Raw genomic sequence first — 21,364 nt, forward strand, 5'->3', positions numbered from 1 at the left:
ATTAATACTCTCATCAATGTATGTGTCACAATGTTTGTGTTGAGTTAGTATAGTAAATATCCTACAAACATAACAATCAAAACATAAAGATGGTTTATATGACATTCACTGCACCAAATGCTTTGCCAATCCAATGGTTGGCTTTAGGGTGTAGTCCCAATATAACTTTCTCCCTCACTCTAATACTCCTCAATACTCTTTTGCCAATCCAATGGTTGGCTTTAGGGTGTAGTCCCAATATAACTTTCTCCCTCACTCTAATACTCCTCAATACTCTTTTAGTTGTGGTTGTTCAATGTATATAGTGAATATTCCCACAATGGTTGGCTTTAGGGTGTAGTCCCAATATAACTTTCTCCCTCACTCTAATACTCCTCAATACTCTTTTAGTTGTGGTTGTTCAATGTATATAGTGAATATTCCCACATACATTTCAATTGGAATATAATGATGGTATATATATGTCATTATCTGTACCAAATACTTTGCCAATGCAAAAGTTAGCTTTGGGATGCAAGCCCCCAAATAGGTCTGAGACTAACATTGTTGGTTGTTTCATGTTATGTCTGGTAGCCTTTTATTTGGCTTGTATTTGTTATCTGTATGTTGTCCATAATAATTGCAAATCTTACGACTACAATGACATCTCATATTCGAATTTTGGTTCCACATTAATACTCATCGTTTGATTGTGTCTCCACATTAATAATCTCCTTTTAATTGTCTGTTAGGTGTGTATGTTGTGAATAATCCCACATGAATAATAATTGTCAAAGCTAATTGTGTGGGTTGTGAATAATCTCTTGGACCAAAATTTTCCCAATCTAGAGGCTAGCTTTGGTACGTTAATCATGTACTAACATCAGATCATGGAAAATTCACATGGGAAAAATCCAGTTATGAAAAACACTTGTTTAAGTGCAAAGCTATTACAGAAGAATCTGTGCATGTCCACGTAAAATATTTACCAAATTTTCAAATTTAATTCAGTGCAGTATAGTCAATGACGCATAGCAAAGCTGAACTAAACTGACTATTCAGCCGAACCAGATTTACATTGTTTTTCTGTACCGGAAACTTCAATTCAGCGAAATTTGATAACTATGTGCCGCGTACGCCCAAATTGGCTTGTAGTTACTATTTATGCAATGTCCATTATAATAATTCTTACCACAATAGCATATCTTTGTGTTGGCATTGTGTTCCCCATTAATATTTGCCTCTCCTTCTAGGGCTACTATGCTTAAGCCCATAGTGGCAATGATGGACTCTCCAAGAGTTCTCTTGTATGTTTCGGCTTGTTTAAGGTAGAGCTATTATCACGTTCTTGGAAACACAATCCTCGACATCTAGGGCCAAAAAAACAACCACATTGGCATATCTGTGTTGGGATTGTGTTCCTTGTTAATATTTCCTCCCCTAACGCTACTAAGCTTGAGTGCAAAGTGGCAATGGTGGACTCTCTCCCGGAGTTGCCCTTTTGTATGTTTCTACATAAACAAGGAAGTGGTATCATCATGCTCTTGGACACAAAATCCTCAACATCTAGTGTAGCGGCAAAAACAACCACCACCCTCTAGAAAACTATTAGAATTGTCCAAGTTGGAGACACGTAGTAATGATTGTTTTGTCCTGCGCTCTTTGTTAATCGGAGTTTGTTTTGTTTCTTACTGTTTTTAAATGTCTCAATATCTGCAGCAATAGGATAATGACCTCACTCTTGTAATCTTCTTAAAAGGGTTTAACTGTGTTTTTTCACCTTTTTTTAAAAATCAATAATCAAATTTTATCTTCACAACCATTTTCAAAATAGCGTTGAGGAATACCATATCTTAACATGCCTTGAGAACCATACCATATATTTTTACCATTTAGGTAATGTAGGGCTTGTAGGAATTGATGATGGTCATGACGTGCTTGAGGAATTATAGTATATACAATAGTGTGTGAAGTCACTAGAGAACTATTGCTGATGATAAAACTACTGATAATTTTTGTGCGGTCTTCTGCAGGAAGTCTGTATGGATCAAATTGAGAACCGTTGCTGATTATTCTGATAATTGTGACGACGTGACCACAGAAGTGGGGTCTCCTGTAGACGTTTGAGGTGGTCATACATCCTTCTCTAAAGATGCAGATTTAAGTAAACCCAATGCAGATCTCCAGAGTGACACACCCTAGCGCTTGCTTGAGTAGGATTTGCATAAAGCTAAGTTTCTTTATAACAGAGCTATCTTTTGTTATCCTCTCCGGGGAAGAAAATTTGTCCTTAGTACGCCCATTTTTATGCATTCAATAAAAGGTACCCATTTTGGACATTATATACTTTTGATATAATGCTTCTCAACTGCTGTACTGCGCTACTTAACACATTAAGCTATGTTCTGAACGAAGGAGTATTGCCATTTTGATCCCCTAAGTATACTTTTAAAGTATTCATGTAATACACAATAGTACAAGGCCCGTGCACGATAAAAGCATGACTAAAATCCACATCGTCAAAACCTTACCATCCAAGTACCCAAATAGAGTCGTTGAACGAATGGCATCCTGCTCTCCACGACAAGGGAAAAAATGAATAACGATGGTTTTATTACACAAGAAAGATTGTCCTTAACAGACCCGCTGTTACGCATTCAATACAAGGTACCCATTCTGGATATTACATACTTCTTGATATAATGCTTCCCAACCACTGCTCTATTTCGAAACATTAAGCTACAATCTGGCCCAAGAAGTCGAAGTAAAGGTATTGACATTTTGATCCCTTGGTGTTATTTTAAAATATTAATGAATTACGTAATAGTACAAGCCCAGGCCACAATAAATGTATGACCAAAGTCTACATCTTCAAAATCTTACCATCCAAGTAACCAAAGAAAGTTGTCGAATGGCATACTGCTCTCGATGACAACGTAAAAAATGAATAATATGATTTTATTACAGAAGCTGCACACAAACTTGACATGCCAAAACAGGTTCGGTCAAGAAATATATGAGTGCAGCAGAGCTATGGAAAAAAGGGCTCATTCCTAAAACTCTAATCAGTGTGTGGCTAGAAGGCTTCCGTCATTATAAACTAGAAGACATTTGCACGAGCAGACCGTAGCGCTTCTTCCAAGTCCTTCATAAACCTGCATGCTCAAAGCCACGACAATTAAGTAATAATTTTTAGGCAACAACTTATAATTAAAATATTTTGGCTATTCTACCTTTTGGAATTAAGAACCACCGAGCCTCCAAGAATAATACGTGTTCCTGTATTGGCCGCATTTTGCAAAGCTACTGTGCGTGCTTCCTCATATGTTGTGCCACCAACAATGAAAATGACAACTTCTTGTGGCCTGCAGAAAGTAAAAGCCAAATAAGGGTGAACTAGCCGAGAACAACAATCCAAGATAACTTACATCGGTATTTGATTCCGCTGGTTCTGGTTTACATGGCAACCAGAGACCAATTACATACCTGACCTGCTGATAATGGTTTCCAATAAATGGATAGTCAATGTCTCTCAGACGTCCCTTCACTATACTTTCAATTGTGTTGTATAAAAGAGGTTGGTGCTGAGTATAAACATTTTCTACACCCTTCAAACATTGTATAAAAGAATCTGTCAGCTTAACAAGAAGGTAAGTAGCCGCAACCCCTTGTAACAAAAATTCAATTGCAGAATAAAAAACTAAAAACCACCAAAATCATATGTTGTTCACGCTCGAACAACGTCTTGCAAATGAAATTCCTTCCATATTCCATTGGTTTGCAATTAAATTAAAAAAACAAAACTGGTATTATTAGTGACATAGCAATCAAACCTTCAATCCACGAGCCATATTACGGGCTCTATTGAAAAAATCGCGATTCCCAAATAGATCGCCAGTTCGCTTATCAACGCCAGCCTGTTTTAACAGAAAATGAACAAGCTGCAGGAGCACAAAATGGTTTCATAAGTAAATAATATAAGACAATAAATACCTTGAAATGACATTAATCCCATGATTGTCATTCTAGAATCTCAAGGAATCGTCCAGTTAGGTTACCCCAGACTTGTATCTGGTTGGTCGCGAAGCCAACTTGTGCACAAGCTGCTCCAGCTGAATTGGACTCTCTTTCTCATAGCGCAAAGCATACAACATTACCAAACGTAAGCGGTCCACGTCAGAAACACTTTCATCATTCAAGTGATTCATAACTGCCTGCACATTAATCAGCAAAGTATAGCTTTACCAACTAGTTACAAGGTATGCCAATTAGCATTTATGCCACAAATATAATTACTGCAAGCATGTTAACAACTCTCTGGACTGTTAGAAGCTGTACTGCTCTTTTGTGGGATGCTCATTGTTAATACAGATGCAAATTTTCAAATGACTCATAAATATAGACATTTATGTCAAGACTAATCTAGGTTGCTTATTTCTTAATTTTATATTAACTTCAAATCCCAGAGGTTTGGTCAAAAATAAAATGTTGATATCATGAAAATACATTAATCATGATGCTAAAGCTCAGAACGGACTCTGGAAACTACTTTGCTTCATGACATTTTCCACTTTGAACTCCTGTTGCATCTGCAGAAATAGCTATGACAACCTATTTTATAGTCTTCCTTTGCAAAAAGGGTCTACAAACCAATATCATTTTCATTGGCTAATCGCTATACAGATTTTCCTAACACAACTTAACACATGCATTCCACTTCCTCTTTTAAAGACCTGTATTTGGAAAGTTTTGCTTGAAACTCCCCACATCAAAGCACGTCCAGAACTCATTTTCAAATGTGATTTGTAACCGTGCTCACTTCAGCTCTAAATAATAATATCATCCAGAAACATAGCCACAAAATTTTCAAGACATGATTTGAAATATTATTCATCATCCCAGAAAGGTATTACAGATATCGGTTCTGTCACCCCTCTTTTCAGCAGGGGCAAACTTTTGGTGAGAAGAGCAGTTTGCGGCATGGCATAGCCCTTCTTCATGATCTTTGCATTCTGATTTTTGGGTTCATTCACATTTCCGAAGGCAGTTTACATTGAACACACCTCCTGAGACAGTTTCGGAGCTATTTATAGACACTTGAGCATCTCATGGGTGTGCCACATGGACAGGTATGCAATGCTCTCCTCATTGGTCCATTTGGAGCTGATTGACACATGATTTGATGACCGGTTTGCACTTATGGCAGCTGCAGGATAATTTGATGGTGATTAGGATGACTTATGATAAGGTGACAATCACTTGAGACACCCTTGATGATGTGGGATTGCCTTGAGGGTTTGATTTGAAGAATTAATGAACTGGATTGAAGATTAATCCCTTGGGTTTAATGATCCAATTTGTGGCTTAAAGGGACATCCCCATGGTTTGTGGAGGCACCCTAACCCAAGGCATGACCATGGGCCATCATGCGAGATACTATAAGGAGGTGTTGGACCATGTTTTACATGATATATGGCACTGTTTGAAAGGTGGCATCCATCCAAGGTCAAGTCACATTAAAATTAGAGGAACATTGGAGCCTTGGAGGTGAAATATTGGGGTCCTCTCCACTCTGTAAGCAGCATCAAAGTAAATCAAGCAAAAATCAAGGTGGATGTTGGACCATGATTGGAGGCTTGGACCATAAGATTGTTGAAGACCATTGACTTGGGGTTGTTTCATCATGTATTGACTTGTTGACTTCGAAAGGTTACCTCAAAAGTCAACATGTTTCATGGCTTGGTTCATCCTCTTCAAAGATTGTTGACTAACTGCACCCACATCTGGAGGGCCTTTGGAGGCAAACTAGGCAGCTTGGACAATTTCTTCTCTTGATTGGGAGTATCAACTTCCCTTTTGGACTTATCTCATCATACTCATTGTACATGTGGCTTGACCACTTTATTTTCATGTTGTGTTAGATTACTTGATTTTAGGAGTTAGATTTAGATTGCTTGATTTTAGGAGTAGATCTAAGGAAATAAATCAAATATTGATATTTTATCGTAAAGAAAGTTAGATCTCACTCTATAAACAGAGGAGATCTTCCTTGCTCTATACACAAGGGGGATGTTGCTTGCAGAAGCTCCTTGCCCATAGCTGTTGCTCATTCATCTAGATTACTCATTCAGTTTCTCATTCACATACATGTGCCTACAAACCATGATACATTAGATGTTTTCCTCACTTTTAGATCCCAAATGCAATCATGTTGACATGCAAATTGTTGATGGTGTACACATCTGAATTGGATATTGTTGTGACTTTTACTGGGTGGTGACAGAGATCTTTGCTAAAGTAGGATCAACCAATGTTTCATAATGTATAATTTACTGGTATGTCCCATCTTACTGTGATCTGACAAAATTTAACTTGAGAAGTGTGTCATCTCCCATGGTCAATGTGTGCTATTGGCTTACTTACTGAGGGAGCACTTCATATACCCCTTCATACATAACACTTTCCACCCTATTCCCTTCACCTCCATTCCATTCATGAAAAAGGAGTTTGGCCCTTCACGCTTGGCTCTTCAAGGTCATTGTTCAAAACGTCTATATATGAGAATGAAAGCTTGAAAGTTGAAATGCCTAGTAAGTAGAAAAATGCCCACGATTATCGATAGAATATCTAAAAGGGCAAAGAGGAAAAGAGCAAAATGAATGAAACTGAAAGAATGTAAAGCCACCTCATATAAGCCTATCTCCATAATCCCTAGCTTGTCTAAAGAAAATATAAACAGAAGGGATGTGTTCAATGAATAGAACACCAGATAAAATAGAAGAAAGGCATAGTGAAAATGAAGATAAGCAATGACAATCAAATGATGAAGCTCCCTCTCAAATGCAGATACAAAAAAGAAGAAAAAATCCTAGCTCTTGAATGTTAGATAATAAAAATGATGGAAGACCAACACCTCTATGACTTGTGTGCAGTGTTCTCAGAACCCGACTGGAGCAGACTGAACTGGCTAGTCTAACCATTTTCAAAGGAAAACCAGTCTGAGACTCTGAACTGATGTCATGGACCAGAAAAAGCCGATTCAGTACCAAATTTACCTTTTTCCACCGAACTGACCAGTTTTGTACAATGCAACCAAGGACCTTTTGAACAAAATTTTTATTAGAAAAGCACAAAAAATTATGAGTGAGGAAGCCTAGTATTTGACCATATTTCCCTACTAATGCTATGCAATTAAAGGTAATGTTAAATTCTGTTAATTTAATGTAACAATGGTATGTTCTATGCTTAAGAGCAATTTTCTTCAATTTTTTTGTTAGCCCAATATCAATATCCAATTTAGCAATCACATCAGCATGATAGCAAAATGCAGATAGAACATAAACATAAATAGTAGAAGACAAGCCAAGACAAGAGGACACAAGATGTGGCACCAGCCAAGGACAAACCCCATTGTGGGGAAACCTTTGATCAATTCTTCTTATATTCTTCAATAGTTCAGCAGAGAGAAAGATAGTACAAATTACAAATCTGATAATTTATGACAGCACCAAGAGGCCCTAACCAGAGAAGTCAACGCTGGTCAAATAGGGCAGAATTCTTCCTCTAAGCAGCTCGGTCAAACCCAGTCAACTTCGGCCTCCAACAGCAAGCCCAATCAGCTCAAAACAGTCCAAAAAAGTCTAGTCAAATGCTGGTCAACGAAAGTCAAACTGCGCCCAGCCCTAGGGCAGTCAACGCTGGTCAAATGAAAAGTCAGATCACCTTGATTTTAGTGCCCAGATCTATGGCCTGCTAGGAAGAGGATACCTCACCCAATCTGCAGTCAAAACAGGTCAACGCTAGAGGTCAACGCAGTCAAACAGCAATCCTGCAGTTCAGTCAACGCTGGTCAACACAATCAAACAATCAAACAGAAAATCGTCCTCCTTCCTTTGCACGTGTGAGAGACAGCTGCCCAGATTTGCATACCCAATCACAAGAGGAGAGAGAGAGATGATGAGATGAGATGATGATAAAATGACTTGAGGTCTCCTTTTATATGCAACGTTGAGGATGAGTTGGGGGTTTGAATGCCTGTTTTGCTTGCTGGCCGACCTTGACAATTTGTCCATAATATAAATAAATTCGTATTTTCATTTGTACATGTTTGAATCGGATGATCTTTAGATCAATCTTACACCTCTCGGAGAGAGAAATCCAAGAAAAATATCAGTTGTCATAAATAAGATGACCCATGTGGAGTTTGGCTCTAGTTGCCAATTTTAACAAATTCTTGAAGTAAAAGTGATCTTTTTACTTAAATTTTTAACATTACCATTAATTGACTCAAGATGTTTGAGAGTGGTTCCAATCTCATTGGATTTCATATAGAGAAGGTATATTTTTAGATTCCACTTAAAATCTAGCAAACTTAACAATTTTCAAGATTCCAAGATTAGGAGGATTACAACATTTCCATTGGACTTTGTCAGGTATGACTCCTCTATCATTACCTTACTAAAAATGTACCCATCAATCAAACAAAATCTTGACTTGACTTGCTAAGCTTTTTCTATCTTATTTTAATGCTTAGAGGGTGATATTGATGACAAAGATCCAAATATAAGCAATATTCTGATGATATGTAGGTATTTGTTATTGCAAGATTTATTTGGATGCTAGAGGGCATTTAGGGCCTATTTGTTGATGTATTTTAGATTCAGAGATGGATTGCACTCTGTGCTATTTTAGTTGTGTACCCTTACATGTTGCTATATAAATGAGAACTTTTTCTTATTTATGTATAAATGCTTTGGATTCATATGGATGCACACACACACACACACACATATATATATATGTTTTTCGTTAAAATTTTGAATATTTTGTGTTTTTGGTTGATTGGTTTTTTGGTCTGGTTTTTCTTACCAAATCTAGTCAATTCAATTATGATAACATTGCTTGATGGTCATGTCATGGAGGATCCTCTTTTCATTCCCTACCAAAAATCATCACTTAACATGCCTTATTTTATGTTAGAATTTCTAAGTCTAACACGTTAGAAACCCTTCATGCACTTTACTGATTTATTCCTACCTACTTGTTCTGTTAATTAACAAGTACATGCTCAACACATTACAGATCATCAACTGAAGGAAATAGAAACAAGCACATAAGTGACACCATTGTTTTTGGATTAATGTCCCCGAAAAAACCCAATGCGGGAAAACTGGTGCAGCTATCTTAAGGTTTGATTTATTAACCAAATTCATAATACAATCTGGGTGCCAAATCCGGCTCACCCAACAGAGAAAAATCTTGGCAGTAGTACCTCTCTACTCGGAAGCAAATATTCTGGCTGAAACCCCAGATAAACACTCTGGCAACTCCACAGCTCCAATATGCCCCACGAAAACCCAGCGTCAACCTCTAGGGACTGCGTCATCCTCTCTGGCCCAGCGTCAGCCTCTAGGGACTGCGTCGTCCTCTCTGGCCCAGCGTCAGCCCAATAACCCCTACGTCAGCCTTTGGAGGCACTATATCAACCCTCTGGCCCTTTTGTCACCCACGTTGGCCCCTCTGAGGCACTACGCAACTCCTGGTTGCCTCTGTGTGAGCCCTGGCTAGCTATGCGTGAACCCCTAGCTGGTTCTACGTCCCTCTCTCCGGCTACTGCGTTGATTCTCCCAGTGCTATCTCTGCCTCTTTGCTTCTATTGCCCCTCAACTGCAACTCTGATCACTCTCTCAACTTTCTCAGCAAACCCAGCCCCAGAAAGTCGATATCTTGATCTCTTGGTGTGTTCTCCAAGTGACCCTCAAGCCTCCTCTTATACTTTTCTCGTTGACAAATCAATCACCGAGATTAAGTCCCTAATCAATGGCTAAGATTAGATCTGACTTGATCCATGACTTTTGGACCATTCTAACACAGTTTTATATTAATACACATCAATATTTTATTTTCCCTAAGTTTAGACTTAGGGACTCCATTAAAAATATTAATTATTTTAATATCTCTCAAATTATTTAGAATCTGCCCAAACCCTTTCTGGGTATTGGAGATCTCATGTGGCTTAGCCTCTCCACCAATTTTCGTAGCTAGAGCACATCTGATGCTACCCCAAATCAACACTCCCTCTTAGCGAGGACTATGCTCTAGCAATAGTCCTCACTCAGTATCACCCTGATCATCCAGCATCGGTCCCTGTGTTGATGCTAGGTCTGCTGCCCAACATCCTCTACACTACTGCATCATGTACTGCTACCCATGGCCCTTCCACTACCATTGTTGCATCCGCACTGCAACTCCCTCTGCATTCGTGTCGCTGCCCATGGCCCTGCCACTGCCACTGTTGCATCTGCACTGCAACCCCTCTCATCATGCTGCATCATGCTGCCCATAGCACTACCACTGCTGACTACTGCACTGCAACCCAATTACTGAGAAGTAAGTAACTAATATCCCAACCCTAACATCTTCATCAGGCTAGAAACACTCCTAATGCTGAAGCTCCCTTTGTCATTGACAAGTGCTCCCTCTCTGACCTTCGCACTGCTGCAACAACTCTATGCATCTCGCACAGTTGCACACCTCTCTGTGCCATCCTACACTGGTACAACACTCCCGTGCTTCTCACACTGCTGCCTCATGTTGTCCTGGGAATCCTGCACTGTAGCTCCCTCTCTCGCTCCATCCGCATCCGTCTCTACTGACATCCGCCAGCACTGTTACTCCTCTTCGGGGCTCTCATAGCAAGGCCTAATCTAAGAAGTTGTGTACGTCAAGGATCCTGCCACTCATCGCCTATAGTCTGTCTGACTACAGCTCGATGTCTCCCCACTTCCGCTCAAGTGGCGTGTGTGCACTCATGGCACAATCATCGTCTGTCTCCACTTCCTTCTCTGCCCTTGCTGGTGCTGCCTTGGTCTCGGAGGCCTCTCCCTTACTCTTCTTCCTTGGACACTGGGTCGCATAATGACCTAGCTCCTCACAGTGGAAGCATTTAACCTTGGTGAGGTCCTTCTTCTATTTCTCCTGCTTTCCCTTAGATGCTAGGGCAACATCATCCTCCTCCTCCTTCTTGATTATGATCCCCTTGTCGTTGCTTCCCGCCTTTCTTAGCCTTTTGATCTCTTCTTGAGGAAGAGCAGCCCACATTTCCTCCCAATCTAGAAGGGTCGCCCTGCCCAATATGCTCTGGACAAACACCTCCCGTTCTTCTGAGACTGCGTTCAAGGCTTTTCTCACCATCAATTCTGGATCTGGCATTGCCCCTATGGAAGTTAGCTGATCCCAGATCTCCTTCAATCGACCAAAGAATGGGTCGATCTATTCTCCCTTCTGCATCTGGTATGATCGCAGTTGATTTTCTAATAGCATCTCCCTCTGCACGGAAGTATGCCAATACAATTTGGTCAGGTCGTCCCACATCTCCTGTGTCGTGTTCTTCTCGGCAATATGTGGTACCATATGATCCTTGACCCCGTCAAGAATGATACCCTTAGCCCTCGCCATTGCATCCTCGTACCTATCGTTATCAGCCGAGTCAACTGGGATAGTTATCGTCCTCAAGGCGAAGTGCTTGACACAATTCTTGTCAAATATGGATAAGATTCTGGCCTTCCAGACTACGAAGTTTGAGGCTCCGTCTAGTTTGTCCTGGCCTCTTACTTCGTGTAGTGCCATTTCACTGCTCCTCTCCTTCCCTCTTGGAAGTTCTCGGTATGATTCCTCTGAGCCTCGATTTCCCTCCTGGAAACGCTTCTGCCAATATCGAGATGCCCCTCTCCAATCGTCTGTGCAACTGCAACACTGATCTGGATTCCTTGGCTAGAAATCCACCTCAGCACCAACTCCCTCTACCTTGGTCTTGCCCTATTAGGTATTGTTTTAACTACAGTACCCCACCAGCTTCACTCTGCAACTTACCCACAGCCTCCTAAAGCCCAACAAACTGAAGGTTAGAACTCCTAGGCTCTGTGTAATCCCGGCACCAGCGAATCAGCTTCCTCAGCCAATTGCGTCAGCCTTCCTGGCCTTTGCGTGGCTCTGTGTGAGATGGTCTTTGCCTCCCTCTGCATCTGCGCAGCCTCTTCTTGGCTCAATCTTGATGACACACGCACTGCGTCACCCCTTCCTTGCTACTACTCTGCTAGGAACAGCTTTTGTCACTCGGGACAGTTGTTTTCTGTTGTTTCTACTCTTGCTCGGCTGATGTCCTCAGCAATGTTGCACGAAGCAGGGGCGAAGCGGAAGCGTTTTTTGGAAGCGGGGACGCGGAAGCGTCATTCTCCAAAAATCTAGGAAGCAAAGCGTCCGTAGAAGCATCTGCTCTATATATCTATATATATATATATATATATATATATATATATATATATATATATATATATATTTGCATTTATACTCAAAACAAACATCCCAAATAGCAAATTAATTGTAGAAGACATGAAAACATGCATATTTTTGCATAAATCAAGATAGATATAACATGCATTGTACATTAATGATTAATTATTCGAGCATCAACCATTTAGATGCATCAACCATCTAGAATCCAGATTCTTCTCCTCTTTTCTAGCCTTTGCCTCTACCTCGATTGTCTAGGGATATTAGTCAACATTGCCCAATTTTGATCAAACTACCTAATTCAAGACTTAAAATATGGTAGAAAAAGCTTAACATGCTTGATCGATGATTTTGACTTGATTGAAAGGTAATTTTTTGCTAAGGGCGTGCCGCGTGACAAAGGAGTCCAACAATTAACACCACCAACACTAGGGTACATATAGGGCTTGGTGCTCTTGACTAAATGCTAATCGCATACCTTCATACTTGATATAATCTAATGAAATGCCACAATCCCATTGATCCTGAATTCCTGAAAACTGTTAAGTCTGTTGAATTTTGAATAGGATATGAAATTCTATTTTCTCCATATGAAGTCCAATGAGGCTGGAACCACTCTCAAACATCCTGAGTCATTTCCTGGTAATGTTAAAAATTTAAGTAAAAGGATGAAAATGAAAAATAAAGGAGAATGTCACTTTTACTTTAAGAATTTAACATTACCATGAAGGAGCATCTGCTATATTTATACATTTTTTTGCCTTCATTCCTCACCCTAACCCAAGGTGGACCCACCCCCAACAAGCAAACTCACCTAAAATTAAAAAAAATTGAAAAAAAAACGATTTTCGAAACGCTTTTCCGGAAGCGTACGCTTCCTCCTCCGAAGCGCCACACTTTCGACGCCCGAAGCGCGCTTCAGCGCTTCTATACCACGCTTCCGAATTTCCAGGAAGCGACAAAAAATTCGGAAGCGGCGCTTCCAAATTTCGGAAGCGGCGCTTCCAAATTTCGGAAGCGCGCTTCCGACCAAGCTTCCTAGGCGCTTCCATACGGGACGCGCTTCGGGGCTTGGAACCGTGGGGGGGGAGCGGGGGGGGGGGGCGCTTCGTGCAACATTGGTCTTCAGTTCTCCTATGATCTGCAACTATGCTCTGATACCATGTTGGAAATTCTGAGTCTGACACGTTAGAAACCCTTCATGCGCTTTACTGATTTATTCCTACCTACTTGTTTTGTTAATTAACACGTTATTTACCATGTAAATACTAGATATAAATACAAGTACATGTTCAACACATTACAGATCATCAACTGAAGGAAATAGAAACAAGCACACAAGTGACACCGTTGTTTTTGGACTAATGTCCCCAGAAATACCCAATGTTGGAAAATCGGCGCAGCAATCTGAGGGTTTGACTTATTAAGCAGTTTTAGAATACATTCTGGGTGCCAAATCCGGCTCACCCAACAGAGAAAAATCTCGGCAGTAATGCCTCTCTACTCGAAAGCAGATATTCCAGCTGAAACCCCAAATAAACACTCTGGCAGCTCCAATATGCCCCACGAAACCCCAGCGTCAGCCTCTAGGTCTCTCGGTTTTCCAGAAGAGGAGCAGGTTGGGGTTTGGGAGTAGCAAAATCCATTGATTATTGACCAGGAGGAATCTGCACCTTCTCCAGTCAAGCGAGTTTCAATTTGGCTTTGGGATTGGGAGTAGGAGGAGCTTGCACCAGCCAAGTTATTTGTTGGATTGAAAACCCTTTTGATCGCCATCTCTCCTTGCGATTCCCCTTTTTGGTCCACCAAATTCATAATCTGGTGCGTCTGCCGAGAGGGAGCAGCGTTTGGAGGTTGTGTTTAGGAGCAGGCAAAGCAACGTTTGGAGGTTGTGTGGTATACGTTGTGGTATACACTGTTTCACACCTCTCCATACCTTGACCATTCTTACCGCCATTACCATACATGGCGCTGATTCCACCGCCGCTGCCTACCGGAGCGGATTCCACTTATGCAACTGCTATAGAAGTCCTCCACCCTATCAAATCTCCACCGGTCCATGTCCCCACAGCGGGAGGGGTGAGCAACTCTACAAATTCAAATTACCATACCTGTTATGCCTGTTATGCCGGAGTGGATGCCTGTTAATGTTGTCCGGTTTGATACACAGGTTTGTGTATTACGTTGATACACAGGTTTGTGTATTACATTGATACACAGTTTTGTGTAATACACTCACCATGTATTTACGTTGCCCCACCCATATACTTTAATGTTGTCCAGTTTAATGCGTATTGATATTTGAATTTGTTGTCCCATCATATCAGAATTATATTTTTTCCCATTAGGAGTAAAATTTTGCAGCAGAAGTATTTTTTTACAGTACACAGTTTTAAAAATGCATTCAATCATATCTATTGTGGGAATAGTTCTCACTGGCAAGGAAAACTATCCTGAGTGGTCCCGCATGATAAAACACACCCTCATTTTCAATGAGTTGTGGAAAGGAGTGTGTATTGGAGACAGAGACAAAGAGCCAAAACAGCCTAACTCAGACAAAGAGTTCGCCATTTGGGAAAATAAGAACAGCAAAGCTTATGCATTAATCGCAGCATCTGTAAATGAAGAGGTGAGTCACCATATTTCGCCATTTTCAACTACTTTCGAAGCCTTACAAAAGCTGAAAGAACTCTATGACTCACATTCTGCACTTGAAGTTGTTCAACTCATGATTAAACTCTTCACTCTTGAATTGCAAAATAATGATCCTCTTGCTCTTGCATCCAAAATAAAGTCTATAATGCATGATATCAAAGTCACTAACATCGAATTGGATATTCCTCTTATCGCTTTTCTCAAGGCACTTTATCCTACTTACTCCAATTATCTTGAGTCATTGCAAGCAAATGGAAATCTCAAAGATATTACCTTTGACTCTCTTGTGAAAAAATTTGTTGAAAGAGAGAAAGCTTTTGGAAAGAAGACAACCCCTGAATCTTCTGAAGAGGCTATGTGCCTTGCTCATAAAGAAAAGAATCCTGCTCAAGATTCTTCCAGAGGAAGAGGTGGTCGAAGAGGAAGAGGAAGATATTTCAGAGGCAGGGGGGCAGACACTCTCAAGGAGAAAAGGCAGATTTGCACTGCATACGCTGCAAAAGAAATGGATCACATGATGCCTCTACATGCAAGTTACCATGGGACAAAATTGAGCAGCAAAGAAACCAACAGAAAGGTAAAACTAATGACACAAACAAAGGTAAAGCACCTGAATCTGCTCATTATGTGGTGGCACAATGTAATATTGGAGTAAATGAAGATTTATTTAATGCTTCACTTGCTTCTTGGAAAAATGATTGGTTGCTTGATTCAGGAGCAATTTGCCACATTACTCATAGAAAAGATTTTTTTGAAGAATTTATTGACAATGTTGATGGAGCAATATACTTTGCAGACCAATCAAAAATCAAGCCATTAGGGCTTGGCACAATCAGGCTTAAATTGCCTGGTCTTCCAGACTTTCTTCTACATCATGTTCTATATCTCCCACAAGTGAAGAGAAACTTCTTGTCCTTGGTCCACATCTGCCAGCAAGGTCACTCCATTCATATGTTTGATGGCAAGCTTGAGGTGAGAAAAGCATCTGACCACTCACTTGTCATGAGGGGAATAGAATAAGAAAGGCTTCTCAAGCTGCAAGGTACCTCTGCTCGTGCACAACATTTCCCATACAATTCTCATTATGAAGAAGGTACACTTCCATCAAGTTTATTATGACATGCTAGATTTGGACATTTGAACTATCACAGCCTCCGCTTGTTGAATAAAAATGGTGTTGCTAGTTTGCCTACAATTCCTAGGAAATTTAAGCAATGTGATGCTTGCATTCTAGGAAAGCATAGCAAACAATCTTTTCATGATTCACATTCAAAAGCACATAGAAAACTTGAACTCATTCATTCAGATTTATGTGGTCCAATGCATGTTCCTTCTGCAAATGGAAATAAATATATGATAACATTTATTGATGACTACACCAGAATGTGCTGGCTTTATTTATTGAAGAACAAATCTGATGCTTTTCAAACATTCAAGAACTTTCATAAATTGATTGAAAATGATGCACAATCTCATATTGGGTCCATTCGCACTGATAATGGAAAAGAATACACATCAAATGAATTTGAAAACTATCTTCGCCAACATGGGATCAAACATCAAACAATTGTACCTTATAATCCCCAACAGAATCGTGTAGCTGAAAGAATGAATAGGACAATCTTAAATATGGTACGCTCCATGCTCTTCTTCAAAAATGTAAAAATAACGTTTTGCACTAATGCTATTCTATGTGCTGCATATATAAAGAATACATGTCCATCTAATGCTATCAGAAACAAGACTCCCTATGAAATGTGATATGGGCACATTCCTTCTATAAAGCATCTTAGGGTCTTTGGTTCCACCTGTTATGCCTTGATACCAAAGGTACATAGAAATAAACTTGGTGTAAGAAGTCGTAAGTGTATCTTCTTGGGGTATTCGAACACCTCCAAAGCATATTGTCTCTATGATGAAGACAATAAAAAGTTTTTTGTATCTAGAGATGTAATTTTTCTTGAATCATCCAAAACTGACAATGTTGTTGAACGACAACTTGATCGCTTGGAAAGATTCACAAATGCAAAATCATTTCAAGAATTTGATAATCAGATTCCACATCTTGAAGGGGGATTCCTATACTAGATCAACATCTGGAATCTTCTTCTGAAGAACTCTCTCCCCCACATGAAACTCCAACAACGGATGATGCTTTAAGTGATGTGATTGATAGAATTGGGAGACTCAATCTTGATTCAGTCCCAACTCAATCAACGGAGCAACCCGGACCATCTGAAAAAGGACCCCCAAAGTGGCTGACAAAGACACTTGAAGGTGTTCATCCTCATGAGGTTGAAAAGACAGGAACTAGAAATTCAAACCGGCAAAATGGAGATGATGTAGATGACTCTAATTCACCAGTTGATATGGATGTTTCTTATGATTGTGAATTGAACTTCTCTACTGATTTTGAACCAGCTTCCTTCAAAGACGCTACTTCTCATGATGAATGGAAAGAAGCGATGCAAAAGGAGTATAATGCCCTCATAAAGAATGGCACTTGGAAACTGGTTGATCCTCCATTAAGAACCAAACCAATTGGCTACAAGTGGGTCTACAAGAACAAGTATAAAGCTAATGGCTCACTTGACAAGCATAAAGCCAAGCTTGTGGCAAAAGGTTTTGCACAGAAGGAAGGGGTCGATTATGAGGAGACTTTTGCCCCCATAGCATAATGGGCTACCATCTGAACACTCTTTGCCCTAACGGCTCAGAACGGTTGGAAAGTCCATCAGATGGATGTAAAAACTGCTTTCTTGAATGGATCTAAAAGAGAATGTTTTTATGTCCCAGCCTGAAGGATTTGTTGTGAAAGGACATGAACATGAAGCATGCAAACTTGGGAAATCCTTGTATCGCCTCAAACAAGCACCGCGAGCCTAGTATGAAAAACTAACTGAGCATCTTCTAAAACTCAATTTCAAACATTTTGATCTTGATGATGCAACTTTATTTGTTAAGAAAGTTGGCAAAACAGTTGTATATCTTGTGGTATATGTAGATGACCTTTTGATGACAGGGAACAATGAAAGCTACATTGCATCTATAAAGAAGGAATTGGGAAAAAGTTTTGAAATGACTGATTTGGGCTATGTTCATTACTATCTTGGTATTGAAGTAACTCAACATCCGAAGTCCATATTTCTTTCTCAAAAGAAGTACATTGGAGATCTGTTGAACATGTTTGTCATGACAGAATGCAATCCTCTTACTATTCCAATGGAACAAAACTTAAAGCTCACATCTATTGAAGGAAAAGAATTTGAGGATACAACAAAGTATAGACAGCTTGTAGGAAGTCTCAACTACCTAACTACTACCAAACTAGACATTTCGTTTGTTGTTAGAATCCTCTCCAGGTTATGCAAAAGCCTTGTGAAGGACATTGGTCTGCTGCAAAAAGAGTTCTAAGGTACTTGAAGGGAACTCAAGACTTTGGAATCAAGTATACATAGGTAGACTTCAATTTGATTGGATACTCTGATTCAGACTTCGATGGAGACAAAGAAACTGGGGTATCTACTTCAAGATATGCTATGAGTCTTGGATCAGGAGCTGTCCCCTGGAGATCACGCAAACAATCAGTTCCAGCAGATTCCACAACAAAAGCAGAATACGTGGCAGCAACTGAGGCAACAAGAGAAATTGTGTGGTTCACGAAAATTCTTGAATATTTGCAGATAAAACAAGTACAATCAACTCCATTCATGATTGACAATACCTCTGCAATAAAGTTGGCCAAGAACCCAAAGTTCCATGATCGAACGAAGCACATCAATACTAAGTATCATCTGATTCGACATCCTGTTGAGGCCAAAACAATCCATCTCCATCATTGTTCCACTAATGAGCAAATTGCAGACATCTTCACCAAAGCGCTTGGAAGAGAAAAGCTTGAACGATTCAGAATGATGCTTGGACTCACCAACATCCCCTCAGATTAAGGGGGGAATGTTGACACCTAATCATAAGGATTGGGTGAATGAATATAATTGATGTCAATAAATAATAAGAAATATGAACAGCCATCGGGAGATGAAGTGGACAATCTCCCTCATGTATATAATAAAGACTGACCTGAAGGAATAATATGAATTAAGTTAGTGGAGTTACTACATGGCCTGAGACTACGCCCCTCTCTCTGGCTACTGCATTGATTCTCCTGGTGCTATCTCTGCCTCTCTGCTTCTATATTCACTTCCCCTCAACTGCAACTTTGATAACTCTCTCAACTTTCTTAGCAAACCCAACCCCAGAAAGTCGAAATCTTGATTTCTTGGTGTGTTCTCCAAATGACCCTCAAGCCTCCTCTTATACATTTCTCGTTGACAAATCAGCGGCTGAGATTAAAGTCCCTAATCAACGTCTAAGATTAGATCTGGCTTGATCCATGACTTTTGGACCATTCTAACACAGTTTTATATTAATATACATTAATATTTTATTTCCCCTAAGTTTAGACTTAGGGACTCCATTAAAAACATTAATTATTTTAATATCTCTCAAACTATTTAGAATTTGCCCAAACCCTTTCTGGGTATTGGAATCTCATGTGCCTTAGCCTCTCCACCAATTTTCGTGGCTAGAGCACATCCGATGCTACCCCAAATCAACATTTTAGTCCCGTAGGAGACACACTTTGTCCTAAGAGTTGATGTCATGTATAGGAGCTTATGCTTGTCTTTCATAATTAAATTTTGGAAAAGTAATAAATTAACATTTATTTATATATGTTAGGAGGAGTTATTAATGTTTACATCACCTAACTGCTCACAAAAGGATTATCATCACCACTACAATTGAAGATTTCAATGTTCATTTCAAAAAGACTACCACATTAGTCATCCACTTGGATGCATCAGCTCCAACATTGAAGAAGATTGGTCTTGTATCCACTTTGTATTAATGGCCAATGAAAACATTAATTTGAGCAAAGGGCACACCTTATGGCCAATTGATCAGTAATGCACCCACTTTTAAGGACATTTTTGAAATACTCCATTGTAAAATAATCTCCTTGTTGAGAATTTCAAGGATGAATTACTCATTTTTGTAAACTGCTCATGATTTGAGAACCTATGGTAAGAAGGCCCATCACTTTTGAGTTGCACATTGTATTGAATGGCAATTTCGAGGCTCCTCTTCTCTTATAGAAGAGGTTTCCCTAATCCACTTTTACTTGTTGGAGAATAAAGGGAGCTAGTCTACTATTCATTTTTGGTACTTTTCTTTCCACTTGTGTAAGCTTTTCATAGTTCCTAACACAGATCGAATATCTATAGGTCTTGAAGCAGCAAAGGATTGACAAATAGTGAAGACATCCAAGGGGTAAAAATCCCCTTTCTATCCATTGGCATCTTTGAATTTGTCAAAGGTAACTCCTGAATGAATGACTTTTCCATTAACGTTCAATTGCTTATATACAGTGAGGTGACCATTCGTTTCATATTCAATGGTCCATTCACATTCTTTTATTTATTTACAATTTCAGGACCAAAATCCAAAAGGATTATGGCCAACATTCTCCACCCCCTTCCCCCTGTTGTAGAATGTAACCAAGTTCGGTCTTCATAATGACATGATCTTTGTAAAGAATGTAATAAAGAGAACAAAATTATTTTTGTGTACCTTGCTGCATGGGTTCATGAGCAAGAGGTTTATTTATTTGTTAGTGGCTCCCATTGAAAGCCTTAGCATTTATTGATATGACAAAGAGTCAAGTCATGTATGAAGCAGCTCTTCTTGAGCATAAGAAAAATATATTTGTGTCATAAACAATGTCAAGTAGCCCTCCAAATGACAAGCACCATCCTCTCTGTCATGTCAGCTTGGAAATCAAATTAAAAGGCAGTCAAGTCAGCTCAAATAATAGACACATCGGTTCAGAAATACAAGTCGGCTTATTTATGGAGACAGAACCACTATATATACCCCATTAGGGTCTGCGCAGAAGGAGTGACAGAACTTAGATACATCTGAGATTTTCAGATAAGATTACAGGGTTTCAGAACTTCACATAAACCTCTGCTACTTCGGATATATCTGAAATTTCGCTAATAATCTCAGTGATATCTCGGACAAGTAATGGAATAGGAATCTTGGATGAAGACTATGTTGCAGTGTTACAGTTGAAGAAGTCGTCTATAAGTCTTTGGATGGATATTACAATCTCGGCATAATGAGAAGGAGCAGTGATGACAGTGACAAAGATAATCACAGTCTCAACTATTACAGTCTCGGCATAATAAGGAGCAGTGACGACAATGACGAGGATGATCACAATCTCAACCTAATGATGACGGAAGGATCTCGTAGTGACACACTTTATCTCGACTTACATTAAGGTGCAGTCATGATCTCATCACAGTCATGATCTTGTTCTTGAAAGTTATGATCTCGATGAAGGTGCAGAGATAATCTCAGTGGTGATCTCAAG

The 21,364-nt window shown here is 39.7% G+C and overlaps 1 protein-coding gene across 1 annotated transcript in view; it reads right to left on the bottom strand.

Annotated features, from left to right (window-relative positions):
* Positions 1–2,575: 2,575 nt before the first annotated feature.
* Positions 2,576–21,364, bottom strand: part of LOC149242780 (vacuolar protein sorting-associated protein 45 homolog) — a 163,778-nt gene continuing 144,989 nt past the window's right edge. Inside the window, exons 9-13 of the mRNA XM_089374317.1 lie at positions 4,038–4,193; positions 3,813–3,920; positions 3,466–3,587; positions 3,213–3,344; positions 2,576–3,134 (exon numbers count right to left, since the gene is read on the bottom strand). Coding sequence (XP_089230443.1) covers positions 3,080–3,134; positions 3,213–3,344; positions 3,466–3,587; positions 3,813–3,920; positions 4,038–4,193 — 573 coding nt within the window. The 3' untranslated portion in view covers positions 2,576–3,079. The remainder of the gene's footprint in view (positions 3,135–3,212; positions 3,345–3,465; positions 3,588–3,812; positions 3,921–4,037; positions 4,194–21,364) is intronic.

Source organism: Pinus tabuliformis, chromosome 8 (assembly GCF_031772625.1).
Source record: "Pinus tabuliformis cultivar Carrire ecotype Pingquan chromosome 8, CPIR1, whole genome shotgun sequence".
Lineage (NCBI taxonomy): Eukaryota > Viridiplantae > Streptophyta > Pinopsida > Pinales > Pinaceae > Pinus > Pinus tabuliformis.